We start from the raw sequence: 21,761 nt of genomic DNA on the forward strand, positions 1-21,761 counted from the left end.
CACATTTTCACATATAAACTAAGTAGAGAACAGATACACATATAGATGATAGATGATTGATAGATGGTTGATAGATAGATAGATAGATAGATAGATAGATAGATAGATAGCAATGCAGAATTACTTCATTCAGTAGTAGATCAAAAGGGAAGATGCTCATAATATTCAAGATAATACTTAAGAGTTCAATAGTTATGTGGTTTGGAAATTTAAATTGTGTTAATAGAGAATATTATATGTGCTGCTAATTTTAAAACTCTCTGCAGTTTCAGACTTGCAAAATAAATAGAAGAGAACAGAGTTTTGACTTCAAGCTTATATTATGTGAAAGTTAGCCAAAAAATTAAATTTTAAGTATCAGTGCAACATTCTTATGGAATCAAGGATAAAAAGTGTATTCAAACCTTTAATTTTTAGTTAGTGTTTTGTTAACCAATAAAAATAATTTGTCTTTTTTTTTTTTAACTTTGAAAAAAGAGTTTTATCTATCGCTTTACTGAAATTACTAATACTGAAATAAATGATAAAATGTGGGAGAAAAGGAAATAGTTAAAAAAATGACTTTTATTTCCCCTATCAATTTTCACATCATGAATTGTAATGTTTTAATCTTAATATAACACAACCAATAACGGTTTACTATTTGCCAGGAATAAGGCTCCTATAACACTTAACTCATTTAAACATTGCCATAAACTATAAGGTATATATGATTAGTATTTTTATCTTTTAGTTGAGCCCTTTAAGAAACTAGCACAAAGCTCATTAATTCAACTAATATTTGTAGAGCTTGCTATGTGCCAGGTGCCATGATAGGTTCTGTAGAAATGGTGGTTATGCTATAACAGTTGTTAAGCTTTGTTGGTAATCTCATTAAATTTAAACCAACTTACTTAGACCAGAGATCCCCAAGGAGTACATAGTTTCTACAGTTAGCTCTCAGACTCTCATCAAATGAATTGTAATTATCTTTGCTGTGGAATCTATCCTTCTTCCTCCAGGTCAAACAGTAGTTCTATGAGTTGTCAGACAGGTCATAGGGCACAAACTTAATTCTCCCCTTTCCGAGGGGTTTATTCCATTCATTTATTGGGAATAATGTAGACTGTCTGGATTCTATGTGTTGAACATACGATGCATCATTTGTTGACAAAGAAATGCGATACTGTGATTGAACTAAGATGCATTAACTTGTTGATTAACTTGGTGAGTTGAGGATGCTGTATATATCACTAGGTTTAAACTCCGGTGGGCTTTTCAAACTAAAACCACCCCTTGTACTTCCATATACCATATTCTAACATCTAAGAACCTCCATAATTCTTGTTTTCTTTCTACCTCTAATCTTTTCCTCATGATTTGCTTCCATAGTGGTTATCTGATAACGGAGAGCTAACTAATCATGGAACCAGGTCAAAGGTCCCTAGACGAATGGACTATTTGTACTAATGGAGCCCAACAGTAATTCCACAGTAAGGGTGATGATGCAGTAGGAACCAAATTCCAAGATACCTTAACTAAGTTTTTTCCATTAAACAGGGCTTGGGTTAGCCCAGCTAGCAATCACTTTGAGCCCCTTTTTCTCTGCTTTTATGGCCAACAAACCTATATCCATTCATTCTGATTGATATTTTCTTCCTTTATCCACATTTATATCTTCAAAAAAGATTATATTCGAATTTTGAAAATCTGAGACTATTCTTAAAGTTACTTTGGATAACTGTTCAGATTCCCTGCGTGGTGGCCAAATATTTACCTCAGAGAGAATAATCTTATTTCTCTCTTGTTGATAGTTTTTTAATTAATTTTTTTCCTGGGGGTTTCTAGTAATAAAAGCATTATTGAACTGAAATGCTCATTAGCAAATCAGACCAGTGTCTGGAATTTTGCTTTAATATTGATTCTCTTGGATATTCTGTTAGATCTAAAAAAAGTTACATTTTGTTTAGCTGCTGTTGTAGTAATTGATTTTTCATACATCTCTTTTCATTTTGGTGGTTCTTCTGCATTTTAATTTTGGGCTTATTTTAGAGCCGTAAAGCATTACATCCTATTGCAACAATTTGGAGATTCCCAAAGTAAGTATATATTTTACAAATTTCACTGAAGTATTTAAACATGAGTGTGTATGTGTGCATATTCCATCATGGCCATTCTGTGAAAAATAAAAAGAGAAACTAGAGAAAAACATATGTATTTGCTGATGTACATTTGGTTTGGTCAAATCTATATGATTAACAAGGTGAATGAGCATGTGATCCAGTTTAAATACCCTTAATTCCCTCTATAGTTAAGGTAACCAGAACACCTTAATGTTATTCAATGGAACTTGCATCCTCATTTTGGGCAAAGGGATGTTGTTGTTGTTTTGTAATACATATTCCCTTATTAAGTTTGATTATTTAGAATTCTTAAATTAAAATAAACTTTTTAAATGCCTGAAATGTATGATGCATCTAAAAATTGACCAACCAGGCTTTTAAGTGACAGCTGAACATTAATTATCATTTAAATTGCCCATAGCATTAATATAAGACAAGTCATTAGAATTTTATGGTTTTATATTAAACAGTTGACTGGACAGTCGAGTTTATGGTCTATTTTAAACAATTAAGAAAGCTGTCAAATTTTACAGGTTTATGATAAACAGTTGGCTAAATATTTATCACATGATTATTCATACTTCATATTAGAATAGATTATTAAATAATCTGCCCCTTATAGTGCTTGAAAAATTATTACATAATCAAGGATAGCTAAAAATCAACAATGGTATTGCAGTTGATTTGTTAGATGTCTTCACTCATTCTATAAGCATGTGACTCTCTTGGGAAAATCATAACTTCTTACATCTTCATTTATTTGACCGCAGAAAATACAATCTAATCTCAGTAGAAATTTATTTTAAACTATTATATTGAATAGAGTTTATTTAAGATATTTGGCTGTATCACAATTGGTATAGCTTCTTAATATGGCTACACATGACAAGGCCAATAGGTGGATCTGTGTCATCACTACGTAACCATAGCAAAATGGCCTCATCAAATCTTTCTATTGTGCCCAATTCTAAAAATAAGGATAGATAGTTGCAGATCCGAAGTACATTCTAAATCCATTAATTGTGGTTAAAAAACAAAGTCAAATGACTTACAACCTTAAGGGAGTCAGAGTCTCTAAACTTCCATAATTGTTAATACTATTATATACTTTCTACTAAGAATGTGTATGTGTACGTGCATGTGTGTGTGTGCGCACGCGCGTGTGTGTGTGCACGCGCGCGTGTGTGTGTGTGTGTGTGTGTGTGTGTGTGTGTGTGTTTGGAACTTAACATGCCCTCTAGATAATTCCCTAATTATTGAATAATATAATTCATAAAGTCATTAAAGTAAATTCCATCAAATTATACATTATGTTATATAGATTATTATTTTGGTAATATTAACCATGAGTATACCAGAAACAGATAGTGTGCATGAGTTATTGCTCTATGAGACCTAATAGAGAATAACAAAGCAAAGTTGAGATTTAGCTGCTGGGAAGACCCCAGACTCACTCCTGAGCTGAGATAACTCCTACCCCATAGAAATGAATACAGTGCACATGATTCAACTTCAAATTCAGGAAAATTATAATTAATTTTATATCATATTCACTCAAATGTTTTTGAAAAATAATTATGTTAAATTTACAAAATCTAAAGCTCTATGTTGTAATATTTGCTGACCTCTTTTCCTTGGCTCCAATATAGCTTTACATCCTTTCAATTCTGTTTTTATAATCATGAAGCAATTAGGGAGAAAGTGACTACTCTATAATTGTTTGATAAGTCCTTGTAAATCTGTAAGTTCTTCTTTCTGAGGATTTATTTTATAACAATAAAAGGACTCACATTTGCATTGTATTTTTATTTACATAGTGCTTTAACATTTGTAAGGATAATTTATTTTATCGATTTGACAGAGTACTGGTTTGATAAGAATTCTAAGTTAATTTCCATTAAATTAGGTGATGCATAAAGGTGATACAGTACATTGGCAGAAAAAAATTTTCATTTTGAAGTTCCTGTTTAAAATTCTAGAGTTCTCTAGTTTAATATGTAAATTAAGTCTTTAGTTTTAAATAGTTATGGAATGATTTATGCTATGTGAATACAAATCAATGCTAATGTAATATATTTTAATACCTGAGCATTTACTGAAATGAAGTTGGGAGTTATGTTATTTTTATACTTCCTATATTGAAATACTACCGAGTTTTACACTACAAAAACCTGTATGCTTTGGTTAATACCATTTAGCATTTCCCCCCAAAAGGTAATTTAACTGTGAAAATTTCATGGATTAATATATCTGAATCTCTGTGACTAAACTAAAAAACGTATTTAAACAGTTTTAAAGAGTTCCATAAGAAAACCTGTAACTGCGATTTTTATATTTTATAGTAAAATTTAAACATTTTTAAAACTTTACTGTTTAAAATTTTTAGAGAAATTTCCTTTATTCTCTTCTTCGTAGAAGATGCTTTTTATAACATACCCTCATGAGTAAGAAAGAAAGCAAAACCTATTAAAAAAGCAAAAGACCTCAAAACCTTTGTGGATGGCAAAGAGGTAGCAGTTGAGTAGTGTGAAAAATGTTACACCAAAATAAATGTTAACTGGGCTTCACAATCCAACTCATAAACATTTTACCTTTTGACATTGATACTGTAATAGAGAATTAGCAAGATCTTTCTCATTCATTCATAAGGGCCAGCAGTATATGAAAATAGAATAGGAGAACTCTTACCTATATGACTTAAAACAATGCCTCACAAAATTAAACACAGAACAACAAAAGAACAGGAAAATGATCATGCGACAATAGAGGTCTAGAGGTCTAATTTGAAGAGGCCTATTATGAGGAAAATAATATCTTCAAAACAATAGTTTAACTTAAAAAAAACACACATTATTTCTGAGATTTCATGTGTTCATTGGCAATCATTCATTATACACCCTGGTTTTAGAACCACAGATATGAAGTCCGAGAGAGTCTTGCCAACTCAAAGATATCTCTTTAAAAAGCTGCCATTAATTTTATTCCACCTTCTCTTTTCTCTCTGAAGAGAATTATGAATGACCAACAACATTGGAAGAAGCACCTACTCTATAGAAAAAGAATTATTTCCACCTAATTTACCTATAGCTCGTCAGTGATATGTGGTGTAGGAAGTGTGTGATCTTTGAAATTAGAGATTTGTGCATCCTAATCACATCTCTAGCACTTCTATGTATGATCTTGGGTAAATCTTTCACCTCATTTTAGCCTCCATTTTTTTATTCTTTATCCTACATAAAGATAGCAATGTCCTGTTCATCATGTTACAGTGAGGGTATAATGATCATGTCCATAGAGTGTTTGGCATAGTACATTTATTCATTCAGCAAGAACTGACTGTATGCCTACTCTGTGTTAGCCATAGTGATAATCCCAGAAGATAGAACTGTAAACTGATATGGTCCCTGGCCTTCTGGAGCTCAGAATATATCAGGCAAAAACAGAAACAAAAGAGCAAAATGATAAAGAAACAAGGCAATTCATATATTAGTAAGTTTTTAAAAAAGAGAAAAAAAATGTGATATATCAATGGTGTAATGGCACCAGCTCACATTGTTATAGCTAGCAAGAGCGGTTTGTTTGCATTTCTTCTCAACTCTACATTTAATGACATGACGTTGGTAGGGTAAAATTGACCATTGTCAGGAAATTTACAGCAAGGGAATCATTAAGGGCCACAAATCAGCCTTTCTCCTTCTTCCTGCTCCTGCAAGTCTGTTCTTATATGTTTACCAGAACACTACTGGGTGTAATAGTGGCAAGGAAGCAAGGATGATTAATAGTTGAGATGGTCAAAAATCCCTGAGGAGATAGCATTTGGTTTGAGGACTTAATGATCAGAATGAGCCAGTCCTTGCAGAGATCCAAGGTCAGAGCATTTCAAGCAAAGAGAACAGCAAGTACAAATGTTCTAAGGCTTGGAATATTTGAGGAACAGTTATACAAAAAAAAATAATAATAATTTATGACAGCGACTATTTATGAGAAGATACTAAATTTGTTGGTGTTACAGAGAATGACGGGGTTGTGAGCTTCTAGGTGTTTAATATGTGACATTAATTTTGAAAACCGGTTTATAATCCAGACAATCTAAGATCTAGAAAATTCATTAGCTTATGTGAGATAAGCTAACATCAAGTTTTAACTTTCTGCCAGGACTTTATTTCATCTAATCTTTACAACAAACTCAGACAAGTAAAGAAAAGGCAACTTTGTTCCTCAACTATTGCTACTAATTAATGAAGAACTCAGACTGGAAACTTGTTAGGGCTAAGCTCAAGGCCCACACTTGGTTTCTAGTCTATATTACAATGAGAAATTTCGAGAGGAGAAAGGAGAGTAAGAAAGAAAATAGAATGTGCCAAAAACTCTTTGGCAAACTTAGGAGGGGCAGAAAGGAGAAGCCATTGGACTTGGGCTCCCAAAGGAAAACCCCAGAAACTGGATCAAAGATCAGGACTGAAGACAAACTGCTTATATCACCAAGAAGGGATGCCGATCCCAGTCTTTGCAGTCCCTTTATACAGGTTTGATCTTTGATTCACCTTTCAGAAAATTAACTATTTGTGGGCTTGAAATTTATGATAAATTTTGAAGAAGTTTTTTCTGTATTAACTTGAAAATATCCTGGCCATCTATATAGTAACTATTCTAATTAGATATTATGTATCACTAATTTTATTACTTAAAAAAGTCAAACTTTTGATCCCATTGAAATAATTTTTCTCAAAAATTGATACAAATAATCCATCACCTTTTTTCTAGTTTTTCTACTTTTAAAAAATGTTCCTATTTTGCATACGTGAATGCTTTTATTAATTATATTTTACTGATTTTTTTCTTTAGTAACGGTTACATCTAGAACCTGTTTTAATGTTTAATAGTCCATCTTATCTACGATTCATAGGGACAGGTACTTACGTGTCAAAGGAAGTTTTCTAATAGTATGGTATGAATTTCTATTTCTTGGAATCGTAAATGAGTCCTTTTGCAATAGAATTTCTAAGAAGGTTTTGATAATATAACAGCAATGAAAATAACAAACTAATTTTCATACTAAGATTTTATGCTTATAAAATAAACCTTGTTATTCCAGTAACTAGTATCACATTCAAATAATTCTCTTCTCAGTTATTTGCATTTTAAATTAAGGAAACAAATTAATAAGAATATTCAAGCAAATGCGAGAGTGGAAAGGCAAATGAAATAGGATCCCTGGCACCTGTTGCTTAAATGTTATTTAAATATATTTCCTTTTTTTTCCAAAGTAGAATATCAGTTTCAAATATAAGAAAAATAAAATTTAGCACCCACCTCCTCAAGATAGAGTTGTTTTTCCTGGAGGGAAGTTCAGGATGAGGAACGGTGTGCATGGCTACAGGAGGGTAATAAAGAGCAGTGGTACTCAAAGTAAACGAGGCCTAGTGAACATGCCCAAGGGTTCACTGCATTTGAATATGGGTTAGAGCTTTTCTCTGTGAAGAAATATTGAGCCTGATGCATATTTCTATTGATAGTTGGAAAAGACATTTGATCATACCTGAAATGCAAGTCTTTAAAGGAGAATTGAGTTTCAATGATCCCAGTTGTTTTCACTCGAGAATGTAGAACATCTTGCTCGTTGGGGACATATCCAGGAGCTGTTATTCTGTCCAAATCATTAAGGTAGCTAATAAAAATCAAAATAAAATAGCATATATATATTTTAACTTTGCATTTGAAGATATCAGGATTTAGTAAAAATAAATTTTTTTGTTTAGGGTCCATTAAAATTATTAAACTCTAGACTGGTGCTTTTCAAACTCTGCTCATCAAAATTACAAGAGCTTGGTGACCAAATTGTTGCAGAGTTCTAAGTACAGCTGGCCGATGGGGATGGGGTCTTTTTTAAAGGTAGGTAGATGAATATTACCTTACTTGTATTTTATGAGATTTGTACGGTAGATTTGCTGATGTATAGATAGATGTTTGAGAGAAAAGTTATTGTTATGGAACTTTCATCATCCAAAAAAATCCTACCTTGTAATGGTAGTCACTAAACCAGTCTCAAAATGTTGTTGTTTGTTTTTAGGCACTTTGAATTTTAAGAGTGATTGCTTTTAATATTGTAATTCGAAAGTTCTTGTGTTGTTTCTCCATGGATTGTTTAACTTAGGACTCTGAACAATTTTTATTAAGTGCCATGATTATATCCAGTTAGCTCAATAAAAACAAACAAACAAACAAAAACCGTTTGACATTCTTGCTGGTCCATGCTGGACCTAATTCATGAAATTGCTCAACCACCCTGAGCTAGCACTCCTGGATACAAAAAGCTGAATTTAGCTACTCCTGCCTCCTCTTCTCTTCCATTAGTGCATCAGTGTGTCTTACTCTTTCCTGAAAGCCATATTTAAAAGCCCTGCTGTTACAGGGCTGAATGCTACTTTCTTTCAGCCCAGGATCTAGGAGTGGTGAGGGGCAGGAATAAGTGATTAAGCCTGTGCTCTATAAGAGTCTATTAAATTAGAGGAAAAATTCTGCTCTTAGCTTCATTCCTGAAAGCAGATAAAGTCTTTAGACCAAAATAGTATCTTATTGCATTAGAAAAGTTGAAAAACATGGTTCTAGACTTTTTTAAAAAAGGCTTTAGTAGCTTAACAATATAGCTATTTCTGTGAAAATGTTAAATAGAGATAGCAATAGTCCGGTAAGGTTTTTCTGACAAAATTATAATTACCCAAATTTACACGGAACCTTAAATATGAAAACTATGATGGGCATACATCCATTTAGACAGATTTTGAGAGATAGAATCCAACTGAATATTCACTATTATTTAAAAGTTGAATTTTTTTAGGAGCTAACTTATAGGGTTGTTATGCTGTAGGACCTAGCATGATGCCTTAAAAGACAAAGCTATATTATCATATTAAAAAAATAAATTTAATAGCAGTGTATATATTCTTGAAGGGTATTTCCACTATTAAGCTGAAATAAACTAAGACTAGGCCAGTGCCCCAAAGGAAGTTTGGCCAGAGATAAATAGATAATCACACTTTAGAAACATTGGTGTGTATAATTTGAAAATTTATCACCATGTTTTATCCTAATAAAGTTGAATTTTTCTTTCGAAAGAGGATGCTAATCATCAAGATATAAATATATCAGAAAAAAGTATAGGAAAACTTCTGTTGTTTTATTATATTAGGGAATATTCTTTTTAAATTTTTATTTTAGTGTATCTATTTTCTATTTTGTGAATCAAATTCCTTTGTGAATTCTTTATTGATTAAGTCTGCATATGTGGTATGTATACTGATGGTCAGTTGGTTCATGCAGGAGCAAAAACAAAACAAAAACAAAATAACACAAAACAAACATGCCTGCATGATAGAGATCAAATTTATTGTAATGATAGCTAAATGAATGCTTTGGTAAAGACACATTTTAATGTACTTTTATTTGCATGTATGAATGATTTCAAGCAAAACAGAAGCTTTAGAAGAGCGATAAATTTACATATAAATGCTTATTTTAATAAACAAATATAGGATTTTGATGCAAAAGCCTGTGGTCCAAAACTTAAACCAAACCAGGGGCCCTATATACATATAATTCAAATCACAAAAAAATCTGATTCTTTTTCTGATCTTGTAAAATAGTATTTTTCCTCGTGAAGTTTATGTTAAATCAAAGCATATGGAATTTAAATAGAACACTAGACAGCCTCAGTCAGTAAACCATGAGGTATTAAAATCTTTACTCTATTTGCTAGACACTTTTATTTCAGTTTACTAATAGTTACGGGGAGTGTGTGAGAGGGAGATGTTACATTGCCAACAACTGTTAAATAGAGATAGTAAAAGACTGGTAAGGTTTTAAGGACGAAATTATTTTACATTGATTAGGGTTCACCTGTTAGCCTTAACTTGAAGGGTCTTTACATTTGAGAGAATAATAAACATCTCACTTTCACCAAAAATAGAAAAGAGGGGAGAGAGAGAGAGAGAGGGAGGGAGATAGAGGGGAGAGGGAGAGAGAGAGAGAGAGAGAGAGAGAGAAGAGAGGGAGGAGGGATTGTGAGTTGGTGTGAGGGATTTTTTAGTAGGTGAGTCTCCTTTCTACCATACTATTTAACCTAAATTTCTAATCCTCATCGAACTACTAAATCACATAGTCACATACAGATATCCAATAAATCCTATAAATCAAACTCCTCCATACCGACCTCCCTCCCTCCTCCTCCCTCCCATCCCTCCTACCTCCCTCCCGCCCTCCTCCCTCCTCCTCCCTCCCTCCCTCCCTCCCTCCCTCCCTCCCTCCCTCCCGCCTCTCCCTCCTTCTCCTTTCCTTCCTTCCTTCCCTTCATTCCTTCCTTCCTTCCCCCCCTCCTTCCTTCCTTCCTCCTTCCTCCTCCTTTCCTTCCTTTCCTTCCTTTCTCGTCCTCTTTTCTTCTTTTCTTTTCTTTTATGTTCTTCCCCCCTCCCCTCCACTCCCTACCCTTCTTCCTTCACGCTTTCGCTCTTCCTCCCTCCCTTCCCTCCCCTCCCTCCTCTCCTTTGTCTTATATAATGCATAAGAAATAGATATGACACTGATCTGATAATATATTTGCAAGTTGAAAATGTGAATGTCATTTGGTATTGGAGAAAAATCTGTTGTTAATTTTTGGAACAAAATGATAGCCATTCAACTATTTATTTTAGCAAGCTTTTATTTTATCTTCTTTGAAGAACCCTAAGAGTAAAAAAAAAGTTTAACATTTAATTTTTTATTTTATTTTATATAAAGCATTTCATAGACATGGGACTGAGGTTGGGGGTGGGGTGGGGGTAGGGGTTGGGATTCAACTTTCCTGTTGTTATTCTACTGTCCTGCAAACCAAATCTGGCAGTTCAAAACCATTACCACATTGGCAACATTCACAAGATGGGTGCAAAAAGATATTGTGTACTCATGTTTAACTTAAAAAACAGATAAATGCTTTTAATATGAATCTATAATATGACAGTCCCAGTGTTAAATACATTTTATATGTCAAAACAAAGAAAAAAGCTAAAACTGAAGATTAGAAAGTCTAGAAATTACAATAAAATGTTATTTTATCTGCTTATTTTCACCATAAAATATGGAAATATTTTTTGCTATCAAAGAGCAAAGAATTAATAAACATAATGATAATATAATTATAAATACATTTTTATAGTATTTTAAGGGAAAATCATATTTTATCAATAATATGTATCCAAAACTAATTACAGCTGTCTGTCTTTTCGTCCTCACTCCCCAAAACTTGATAAAGTAATATTTCATGAGAATATTCTTCATTTCAGTTTCTTATTAATTGCAATCACCTTTATCAATGGTTCATATAGAAAAGCAATGTTTTCTATATACATAGAACCCTCTTAGTAACAAAATGTGGCTAGGCACTGGGACACTTACAAAAAGTTATTCAAGTTTATATAATCACAGGGTGATAACTATTCTCTACTTCATCAAAGAGACAAGAGCAGGACTTTCCTCCTGGGCAATGTGTCCATCGGGTTTCGGAATTTAAAATGAATGTAAATGAATAATAGCAGAAGACTATTTTTATCTTTTCCTAGAACTTTTAAGTACCACTGGCATGTTCTGTTCGGGGTTCATTAAAAGGACTGTATTTATACCTTTTATACATTCATATACATGGATAGAAATACAGAATAAGTTATTAAACGATATTTACAAACATGTGCACACATGCTAATAGGTATATAACCATGGGGTGAGTTAAGAAACACTTGCTGAAATAAAAATTTTAAATCATTTTGTAATGAAATTATAACAGTATCACAACCCCCTTGTTTCCTTGTGGCTGTTAATTGCTAACTGGATGATATTAGCTGTGAAAATTATATAATCTTTCTTGAGACTCGAAAGGAATTTCACAATATAAAAATGTTTTAAATATCAATAATAACTTTCTTTTAGAGCTCTGCATCATGCTCATCAAAGCAATGTAACCCCAAAACATGTGTCATCGGTAAGATTACTTTAGAAGATGATTTCAGTAACATGAATAGAGATGAAATGTATAGCCTCAAATCTCAGTGTGCATGTCACCAGTCTGTTCATGTTGAGTATGGTACAAAGTGATTAATTCTTTTTAATTGGGAGAATACATTTACAACATATGAATCTTCTCAGGTAAATAGTTTTCAAATTAATTATTTAAAATGTTTTCCTGGTTATATTTTTTTTAACATCTCATTTACATCATTTTGACCATTTTAATTTTTTTCAGTTGCTTTTTATTTTAGTATAATAAAATATAAAGCCATTTACTTTTCTGATGTGACTACAAATCAAAGGTAGAGTATATAAAGTTATAATTCTTAATTTTAAATGTTTCAGCTAAAAATCCTGCCAAAATGCATTCACTTACTAAGCTGCTGAGTCGTTGAGCTGGTATTCAGATGACCTTTCAAAGCAAGCCTGAATTCCTGGGTCTCTCCATAGCCTTTTTATTACCTCAGCCAGTTCAGGAGTCATGCAACCATCTTCCAGGGTATTTTCCATCACACAAAGTCGTTGTTTATCTTCCTATGGTAATATTATTTGTGAGAAAGATTAAAACGTGAAGTATATATATTAAATATATATATATATATTAAATAGAGTATTTCAATTGGATGATTTTTATCTTATTTCTTTAGGTAATAAGTCCATTGAACATCTATCAATATATCTTAACCTTAATAGGACTAAAGTTCCTTATAGTAGGTAGATGATGTCCAGAAGGGGTTTCCATTGCAAAAACTATGAAAAGTTATATGGATAAATTAGGATATTTTGGTATATATCACTAACTTTGGAATATGATCTCAAAAAAGTTAGCAATGCTTTAGTATAAGTCCATTGAGCTCTCAGAGGGTCAAACTACTAAGGGTAATGAATATGATCTAAACTGACATATTGTCTTTCTTTGATCATGGCTATATTTTTTTCCAGGAAATAAAAATACCAAGTAATAGAGTAAAATGGCAAATAAAGCTCAATACTCTAAAACTCTAGTTAAAAAAATTAATATTCAATATTATTTGTCATGTACTTCTCATAATCATATTAATAAGTACTTGTGATATTTTGATTCACACAAAGTTTTGAACATGTAGGTGTTATTAATTGCATGCCTGTGGAACAAATCAATAGGGCAGAAGTCAAGCTCACTAAAAAAAGAGAAAAGGGAGCATAAATAAAGAAAAGAAAGCAAATGTCATTTTAGTCCTGATGATATGTTTGAAACTGACAAGAGCAGAAAGAAATGAAAATATATTGAATAAATAATATAGTCCACAGCATATTTAAACTAATAATCAAAACAGTTTTATGACAAAAAAATTAAGATTAAGAATTTGAGTTTCAGAATAATTATTGACCATAATATTAAACCAGGCAAATGAAGAAGTCTAGGCCCATATTCTGGTTGTCAGACTCCAAAGGTTAACTTTTTCGTACATATATTATTATATTTGCAAGACAATTAGCACATGCAATATCTCACACAATGCTTGCAACAACAGTCACATAGACATTATATTATTTCAGTTTTACAAATGAGGAATCTAAAACTAGGAGGTTAATTTACCAAACCAGTAAACACAACAAGCATCAGAAGAGTAACACCCAAATATCTTTTGTGCAATGTCAGGTTACTACCAATGAAATATGTCAAATAAGAACTAGCCGCTTTTCTGATACAATGTAATTCATTATTATTTTAAATTGTGACAGGTTTATTTCACTGTCTTATTGAAAATCTGCTCTTTGCATGAACAACTAAAGGTATGTCTCTCAGTGTTAGAGGTTCTGTTAAGATTAAAAATCATATTTCGCCTTTCTTCACATTCAGATGTAATTGCCAAATCAAATTGATAAAATGACCATTAGGGCAAAAGTTTTAAATAGCCCTAATCAAAGGCTTGATTTTTATTTTTTTCATTAGCACAGGGTTAATTTTAAAACCTTCTTCCAGATTAGTTGGATGTGAGAAAGAAATGCAAAACCAGAGAAACATGATCGAGTTACTTTTGCTGGCATCTACTCAGTTGCCTCTTTAGACTATTAAAATGTCGTTTAGGAGCAATGATGCAATGAAATAGTTGCCTAAACAGTTTTGTCCCTAAAAGGAAAAAATTACATGACTTGTTAGTTTATCTTTAAAACCAAGCTAATATACTTTTTCATTTCTCTTTAAAGTTTTCTATTTTTAATTTAAATACATTTTGTTTGTATAAATATTATGAATATAGACTCACCTTGAACATTTAAATGTCATTAAGTCTTCTTTCACTAACACTTCAATCCTAGTACTTTCCCCCAAATGCAAGCAAGCCTATCAGTTTGGTTTTTTCTTTCGAGATTTTTATTTTTTAGTTTATTGCATTCATAGGTAAAGTGACTTTCAAATCAGGCAGCACATTATAACATGTGGGGTACTTCTTAAAAATGCTGATACCAGACCCTCAACCCAAACAAAATGAGTTAGAATCTATGGGCTTCAGATTCTGCAAAGATATTTGAAAAAAAAAAAAAAAAATCTCCCAAGGGAGTCAATGTTAAACTTGAGTTAAGAATCTCTGGCAATATACAGTTTTTTGTTTGTTTGTTTTGTTTTACCATAAATAATATCTTATTGCATGTACTACATTTCAATTCTTGAAGTTCTCCCACAGTTATTAAAAGACTAACGTGGTAATACAAAGAATTAAAAGTTATGTGTTTAATGGGTTGGGCCCACCAATTAAATTTGAATTTTAGAAATATATAAATCAAAACTAACAGGTAGTATAGGTAGTTGTCTCCTCAAAACAGCCAAATTGATTGAAAACTGAACTCCTACTGCTTATCTTACTCTTATATTTTAAAAAACTCCAGTAATTTTCCATCAGACTCAAAAGAAAACCCGAATCCCTTACTATTGCTCACAAGGCTCTCTATGTTTTGACTCCTGTCTTACTTTTCACGCCTATTTCCTTCTCTTTCCCTCTCTGTTCCTCTCTCTCTTTCCTCAAGAAGCACTGGACTCCTTACTGTTTCTTGAACTCACCAAGACCCCACTTTAGAGCATTTGCATGTCTGTCTGTTTCCTTTATGTCTTTCCTGTCACTCACTTCCTACTTCATTCAGGTCTCTTCTCAAATACCTCCTGCTCAGGGGTGCCATTCATGGACACCCATCCTTTCATTCTTTATTTAGCTCCTTACCTTCTTGATTTTTCTTTGTAATACTTACTACTTATATAGTACATATTTCTTTATTTTCTAACTTTTATATTAGACTGTTTGCACTTGAAGGAGATTTTATTTATTTTGTTCATTTCTATATCCTTAAGGTTGCAAACAGAACCTAATACATAATACATGTTCTTGAAATGTTCTTGAAATATTGTTGAATGAGTAAATCAATAAAATAAATATACTAATTAGCTCATACCATGGGTTCTAGAGAAACTTTAAGAGATCTCCAATAATTTTCCATATTTTTCAAAAAGCTTCAAGGTGGGTTGAGTGGCATCCTGAAGAAATTTTATTTCCTTATGATTTATTTGGTAAAGCTTGAGAATTGTGGCAATTCTAAATGGCTCATTTTAAGTTGCATAGTTTTGGAACTGTGTTGCTTAGAAACCTAAATATATATTTTCTCTACAAGTTACCCAAAACTTCATCATTAATATTAAGAACCTCAGGTAGTCCTAGAACCTCATGAAACTCATTCTAAACCCTAGAGTCATATTTCCAAAAATTTCAGAACATATATATCAAAGGAAGGAAAGGATATCTTAACCTAGTAATTTGAGGAAAATGCCAATTTAAAAATGCACGTTTATTATAATAGATTTTCAGAGCCTTTGAATACTAATATTGTTTGCAAATTTTCAAGAAGTTGTAGTAGTATGTATGTTTGTATCCGAGACTGATTTGATCACAAAACTTTTCTATAGAACATCTTGAGGAATTAATATTCTTTGGTTTAGATTTGAGGATTCATTTCGTAGGGTGCTATGTAAAAGATAACCACAAAAACACCCAAATTGTGTTATAAAAGTGTTATAACTTTCAGCATTCTTTTATGTTGGTTTAGTGGATGTTTTAGGTGTTCTAAAATAGAATATAACAATATTCAGAGAAGGTAAATAGAAATTTACTAAATGCCTTCTTTATGCCCCCTCGTTTCTTCAGCTTTATACTCTTTACGATCTCTATAGTGGTGAAATTAATCAAACATTAAACCAAGTAAGAACAAGCCCCTTTTCAACTACAGATTCTATCTCTCTCCTACTCCTCAGCTATATAGTTTCAGAAATTGTCTTTAAATTATTTCCATATCCTCTTCTTATTTTTTAACACACTTCATTATATTCTGCATCCAAAACTCTTTGAAACCTCTCTCATTGTATTCCCAATGATATGTATATTATTAAATCTAATAGATTCTTTTAAATATACTTCATTCTTGACCTCTTAAGACCTTTCAATGGGTATAACCTCTTTAGAACACTTCTCTTGAATTCTGTGATTCTATACACTTCTGGTTTTCCTCTTACTATTCCATCCTTTCCTTCAAGCTTTCCTATTACTCTTTAGTGACCAGAATATTTGGAGTTTTTCAACACTGAGACCTAAGTCTCCATTCTCCTTAATGCCCTTCTTAAACCAAGAACTTGTCCTCTGCCATCCCATCCACTTCTTTAATATAAATTATATGCCATAGTATAATAGTATACCAATAACGCCAAGATTTAGATCTCTACCTGAAATATCTCTTTTGAACTTCAAGTGCACTTTTTCAACTACTTTCACATGGGATGATCTCACGGAACTTACAAAAACTCAACATTTTCAAAATTAAACTAATTAGTTCTCCCCCAACCCCATGTCATAATTACTTGTTCAATATAATCTTTCCTCTCTTGAAGGTAACCACTATTTTCATCTCATTTACTGCTGATTCTTCAATATAACCCCAGTGTTCAGAAAGATGTCTGCCATAAAATAATAGTTGAAGAAAAAATATTTTTAATGATGAATGTGTAGACTTCAATACATAAATTTTAGTGAGCCTACTTTCAAAGTGATTAATGAAAATACCTAATATTTACTGGGAGCTTACATTATATACTACTTTGTATTTAAGTAGATTTCCTATGTTTCTGCATTGTTCTGTAGCAATCATTGAAAGTTAGTGAGGAAAGTGCTAACATTTTGTGGATGAAAAATACAGCTCATATAAATTTTCTACTAAGACTCTCTCTTCGAATGGCAGCCTGTGTGATAATGTGCAAATGGTTATGTAAGAATGTATAAATAAACAAACTGAAAGATAAATAAAAATCCATAGGAAATCAGAACTCTGAATGTCACACATAGTAAAGTCTTTAGCAATTAATCTGTTGAATACATGATTTAAGCCAGATGCAGAATGTATTAATCTTAAAGTCAAATACTAAAGAATGTGACTGAAACTACTGCCATTTTTGTTAGTTTAAATCAAAATATGAACTATTTAGTGCCTGACAATGGTGATGTTTGATACTTAAGGACAGATGTAACCCTGAGAAGTCCTGCCAATTGCTTAGCATTGCATAAATCACTCTATTTACTCTACTCAATGTACAGTTTGAAGACATTATATTTATTTTTACTTTTTAGTCAGCATAATGGCAGCAATGTACAGAGTCTATTACTTTTACTTCACCCGAATGCCAGATCATTAAGACTCCTAACCAACAAATTTCAGGTCCTTAGTGATTACTGGCATTACTTATTTGCAAATACTGGGCTGTATGAAGCACACAATATATTTAAATTAGTAGCAATAGGCAAATTTGTGATTTCCAACTTTAGCGATATTACAATGAAATATTCACATGCAAATAAAAATGTTAAATCATTCTCAAATGAGTGCAGGAGTAAACCTGTTTAAGAAACTATTACCACTTAGAAGAAAAAAAATATATAAGAAATATTCCTAATCATTAAAAGTATTTTTACAAAATAACTTGCATAGGGAGAAGCACTCTAATAGAAGCCAGGAAAAGTGGATTTTGCTCTCAACTCCAGCAATTTAAGGGAGGCCCAATTGCTAATCCTCTTCGGCCCTTATTTTTCACATCTTTAAGTAAGAGGGTTATAACAGATTGTCTTTAAGGGCCAATTTAAAATCCTACGTTCTTAGGAAAAGCCAGAGTCAAGTAATAATTGAACTAGCCTTAAATAAAAACATGATCACTAAGTCATAGAGTGATAAAGAACAAAAAGATATTGGGGTTCAGTTTCTCTCTGTGAGAGAAAAACTGTAACCTGGAGAAGTAGGTGACTTACTGGAGCCAAGCTGTAGGAACAACTTAAATTGGAAGGAGAGCCTAGCACAACTCCTGATTCTACAAACTGTTTGCCCTAAGGACATTACCATGTTCTTTGTCAGAGAGTGGCAGAATGAAATAAGATTTACCATGTCCTTTAAAATTAGCAGCATGATGTTCCTCAAGCAATACAAAACAAAACAAAACAGAATTAAAAGTAGAAATTCCATATGACCCAGCAGTTTCAGTTTCATTTCTGGGTGACTATCAAAAAAAAAAAAATCTAATTGGTAAAGATACATACATATTTATGTTCATTGCAGCATTATTCACAATAGCCAAGATATAGAAGTGGCCATAAATGAATGGATAAAGAAATTCTCTCTCTCTCAGACACACACACTCACACACACTCACACACACTCACACACACATACACAGGAATATTACTCAGCCATAAAAAGAATGAAATCTTGTTATTTACCATAAGGATGGACCTAGGGGGTAGTATGCTAAGTAAAATAAATTGGAGAAAGACAAATTGGTTATGATTTCACTTATATGGGGGGATAGGTGAAAGAGGTGAAGGGAAATAAGATGTACAAACTTCCACTTATAAAATAAATCACAGGAATGTAATGTACACCTTAGAGAATATAATCAATAATACCTTAATAACTTTGTACAGTGACAGTTGGTTACTAAATTGCGGTGATTGCTTCGTAAGGTATATAAATGTTGAATAACTATGCTGTACGCCTGAAACTCATATAATATTATATTTCAACTATAAGAAAAAAAAATTAGCAACGTGAAAGAGATACTTTTCCTAATGGCTTCCAGTGGTCATTTACATGCTCTAAACTACTGGTAAATTGGGGGAGAGAAAAGTACAAATATCACTTTTTTCTCTGTACTTACTATACTGTTCCTCTTATTTTTCTTGTTAGTATCACAAAGTATCTAAGAATTACACTGCAAACAATTCAATTGACATTTGGATAAAAGAAGCGGCTCCTGCCTGGGAATACAGAAGTGGGTAAGTTCTTCCTATGAATCGTGCACAATTACTCTTTTTTTTTGGGGGGGGGGGGTGGCTAACTATTGTTCTTTAGATAATAGTAAATGTTTTATTTGTCAATTAAGTGGTTTTGTATGCTTGCACATAAGCTGTTTTAAAGCAAGTGGATTTTAAATGTATTTTAACAAAAAATATAAGATATAAAGTAGAAGAAAATGAAGCTATTTAGTTGCTACCTTATAAACATGGTTACTTGAGTATATTTATTATAGAAATATTTTATTTAGCACACAATTTTGAATTTTTTAAAATTAACATTATAAAATAATTTCTCTGTGTCACAAAGGCTTTGCAATTAACATTGAACAATAATAATTGTAGTGTTTTTATTAAAAGTAATGTCTTCATGAAATGACTCATAATTAAACTAAGAAAATAAATGTAGAGATACTGAAGGTTGAGTTTGTAAAATAAATTCTATTGTATTTAGCAAATATAAGCAGTATTTTTCTCTAATATAGTGTATTATTTGTTATTAGGTTTGACTCCCAGCACCAGTTAATGTTGAATAAGATTATAACACACAGTTATAAATGAGTTTCATTATTAGGAAATCTTACACTAAACAGAATTAATGTTTCCAAAATTCATATTTTATATTTCTAAATATTTGGTATAAATTAGTACTAATTTATTGTCTTACTGTTTTATGGCTGAAACTCCATTGTAGGACCTAAAACAGTGGTTATTTGCATACTTACTGCACTTCTGGGATTTACATAATCAATCCCAAGGGTAGTCATGGCTTTCACAATAGTTAGGATGGATTGCAATGTATTACAGTAAATTACTCCTTTGAACTCCATGCATTCTTGCTCACTGTAACCGTTCTTATGGATGATCCTATAATTTAAACATGAAAAGCTTTGGTGAATTGAACAATTGATTTTCAGTAATATTAAAACACATCAATAATAAACAATTTGCTTGAATAAAATTACAGTATATATTTGTTTAAAAAAAGAAGAGTTTCTCCATACACATATGCTAAAACAACAATTTTGTAGCTTTTGGATTTTTATTGATACGATATTTTTTTCTGAACCCCTCATGCCAAATATAGAGGACTTAGGATTTGCTCTAGATAAACCAGTATTAAAACTAGATAAATAATGAGCATTTTACTTAGAAAGCTTATTCTTTTCAAGAGAAAAATTTCCAGATTCCCAGGAGCAAGTTGCATACCTAGTTCTGAAACTTCCTGTGGTGTTTATAGAATGTTGCCTAGAGGAAGTAAAGTAATTTAGTATAAGATTCACGTCTTTTCCTTCCACTTAAGACATGATGGAAAATAGGAGTGCCTACTTTCTATTTTTGGCATTAACAAAGGCTAAAAAAAAGGCACTTTTTTTTTTTTTTTTTTTTTTTATGTAGGTAATAGCTGCTGTTAAATCCTTTGTCACTTTTCCATCTGTGTACGTGCCACTGAGTGCTCAGAGCTGAAATTCCCAGGCATTTTATTGGCTGAACTCTCCCTTCCACTCATTGAATCAGAACTCAAAGTTTTACTAAGTTTTAGAATAACAGATTAAAATCAATTTACTGAATAAAAATAAAAATTTTCGCATATGATAATTACTTGATTATATCTTAATTGCATAATTTTTTTTGTCCCTTCCTGTTATTTTTTTTTTCTCATTGTTTTTGAAGTGCTTTGTGTTCCTTAGGCATCACTGTGGAAGTCATGGTGTTAACCATTTGGTTATAGCCACATACATAAAGGCTTTAGCACAGGGGGACAAAGAGCACAGGCACTCCCAAGATATTAAAACGTTCAAATACAAAGATTCTGCAGTGAAAGAAGTAAAGGCAATACCTATATCTGTTCTTTATTTTTAATATTTTATTGCTAATAATTGCTGCATTTATACTATAAATATGGCCATACTTAATTTTCCGTAATAAACAATTAAATAACTTAAACAAATAAACTAAATACACAATTAAAGGCTGTAGATAAAAATGCAGTAAAATGTCTTTTTGGATAGATCAGAAATAAGTTTATTAAAGAAATTACAGTTCTTTATCAAAATTTAAAATTAGAAAATTATTTTAATTGTTAAATTAAAATAGCAGTTATAAATGAACTTGAAGGCCTATAGGTTCTGATCCCTGTCTTTTCTCTACAGGATAAGGAAACATCTATCACAAAGCAAAATGACAAAAGCAGACTTTAAAAAATCCATTTGTGTGGGACTTTAACATTGTTTCTCTAGGGGCTGCATAAACATATTTCAGTGAAACAGAGCTC

General features: G+C 31.9%; 1 protein-coding gene across 2 annotated transcripts in view; it reads right to left on the reverse strand.

Moving 5' to 3' along the window:
* Positions 1–21,761, reverse strand: part of GNAT3 (G protein subunit alpha transducin 3) — a 49,993-nt gene that overhangs the window by 8,877 nt on the left and 19,355 nt on the right. For both annotated transcript variants that reach the window (XM_016159623.2, XM_036230297.1), the window contains exons 3-5: positions 20,212–20,353; positions 12,511–12,668; positions 7,642–7,770 (exon numbers count right to left, since the gene is read on the reverse strand). In XM_016159623.2, the coding sequence (XP_016015109.1) occupies positions 7,642–7,770; positions 12,511–12,668; positions 20,212–20,353 (429 nt within the window). The remainder of the gene's footprint in view (positions 1–7,641; positions 7,771–12,510; positions 12,669–20,211; positions 20,354–21,761) is intronic.

The sequence above is a fragment of the Rousettus aegyptiacus genome, unplaced genomic scaffold (genome assembly GCF_014176215.1).
Source record: "Rousettus aegyptiacus isolate mRouAeg1 unplaced genomic scaffold, mRouAeg1.p scaffold_m13_p_13, whole genome shotgun sequence".
Classification (NCBI taxonomy): domain Eukaryota; kingdom Metazoa; phylum Chordata; class Mammalia; order Chiroptera; family Pteropodidae; genus Rousettus; species Rousettus aegyptiacus.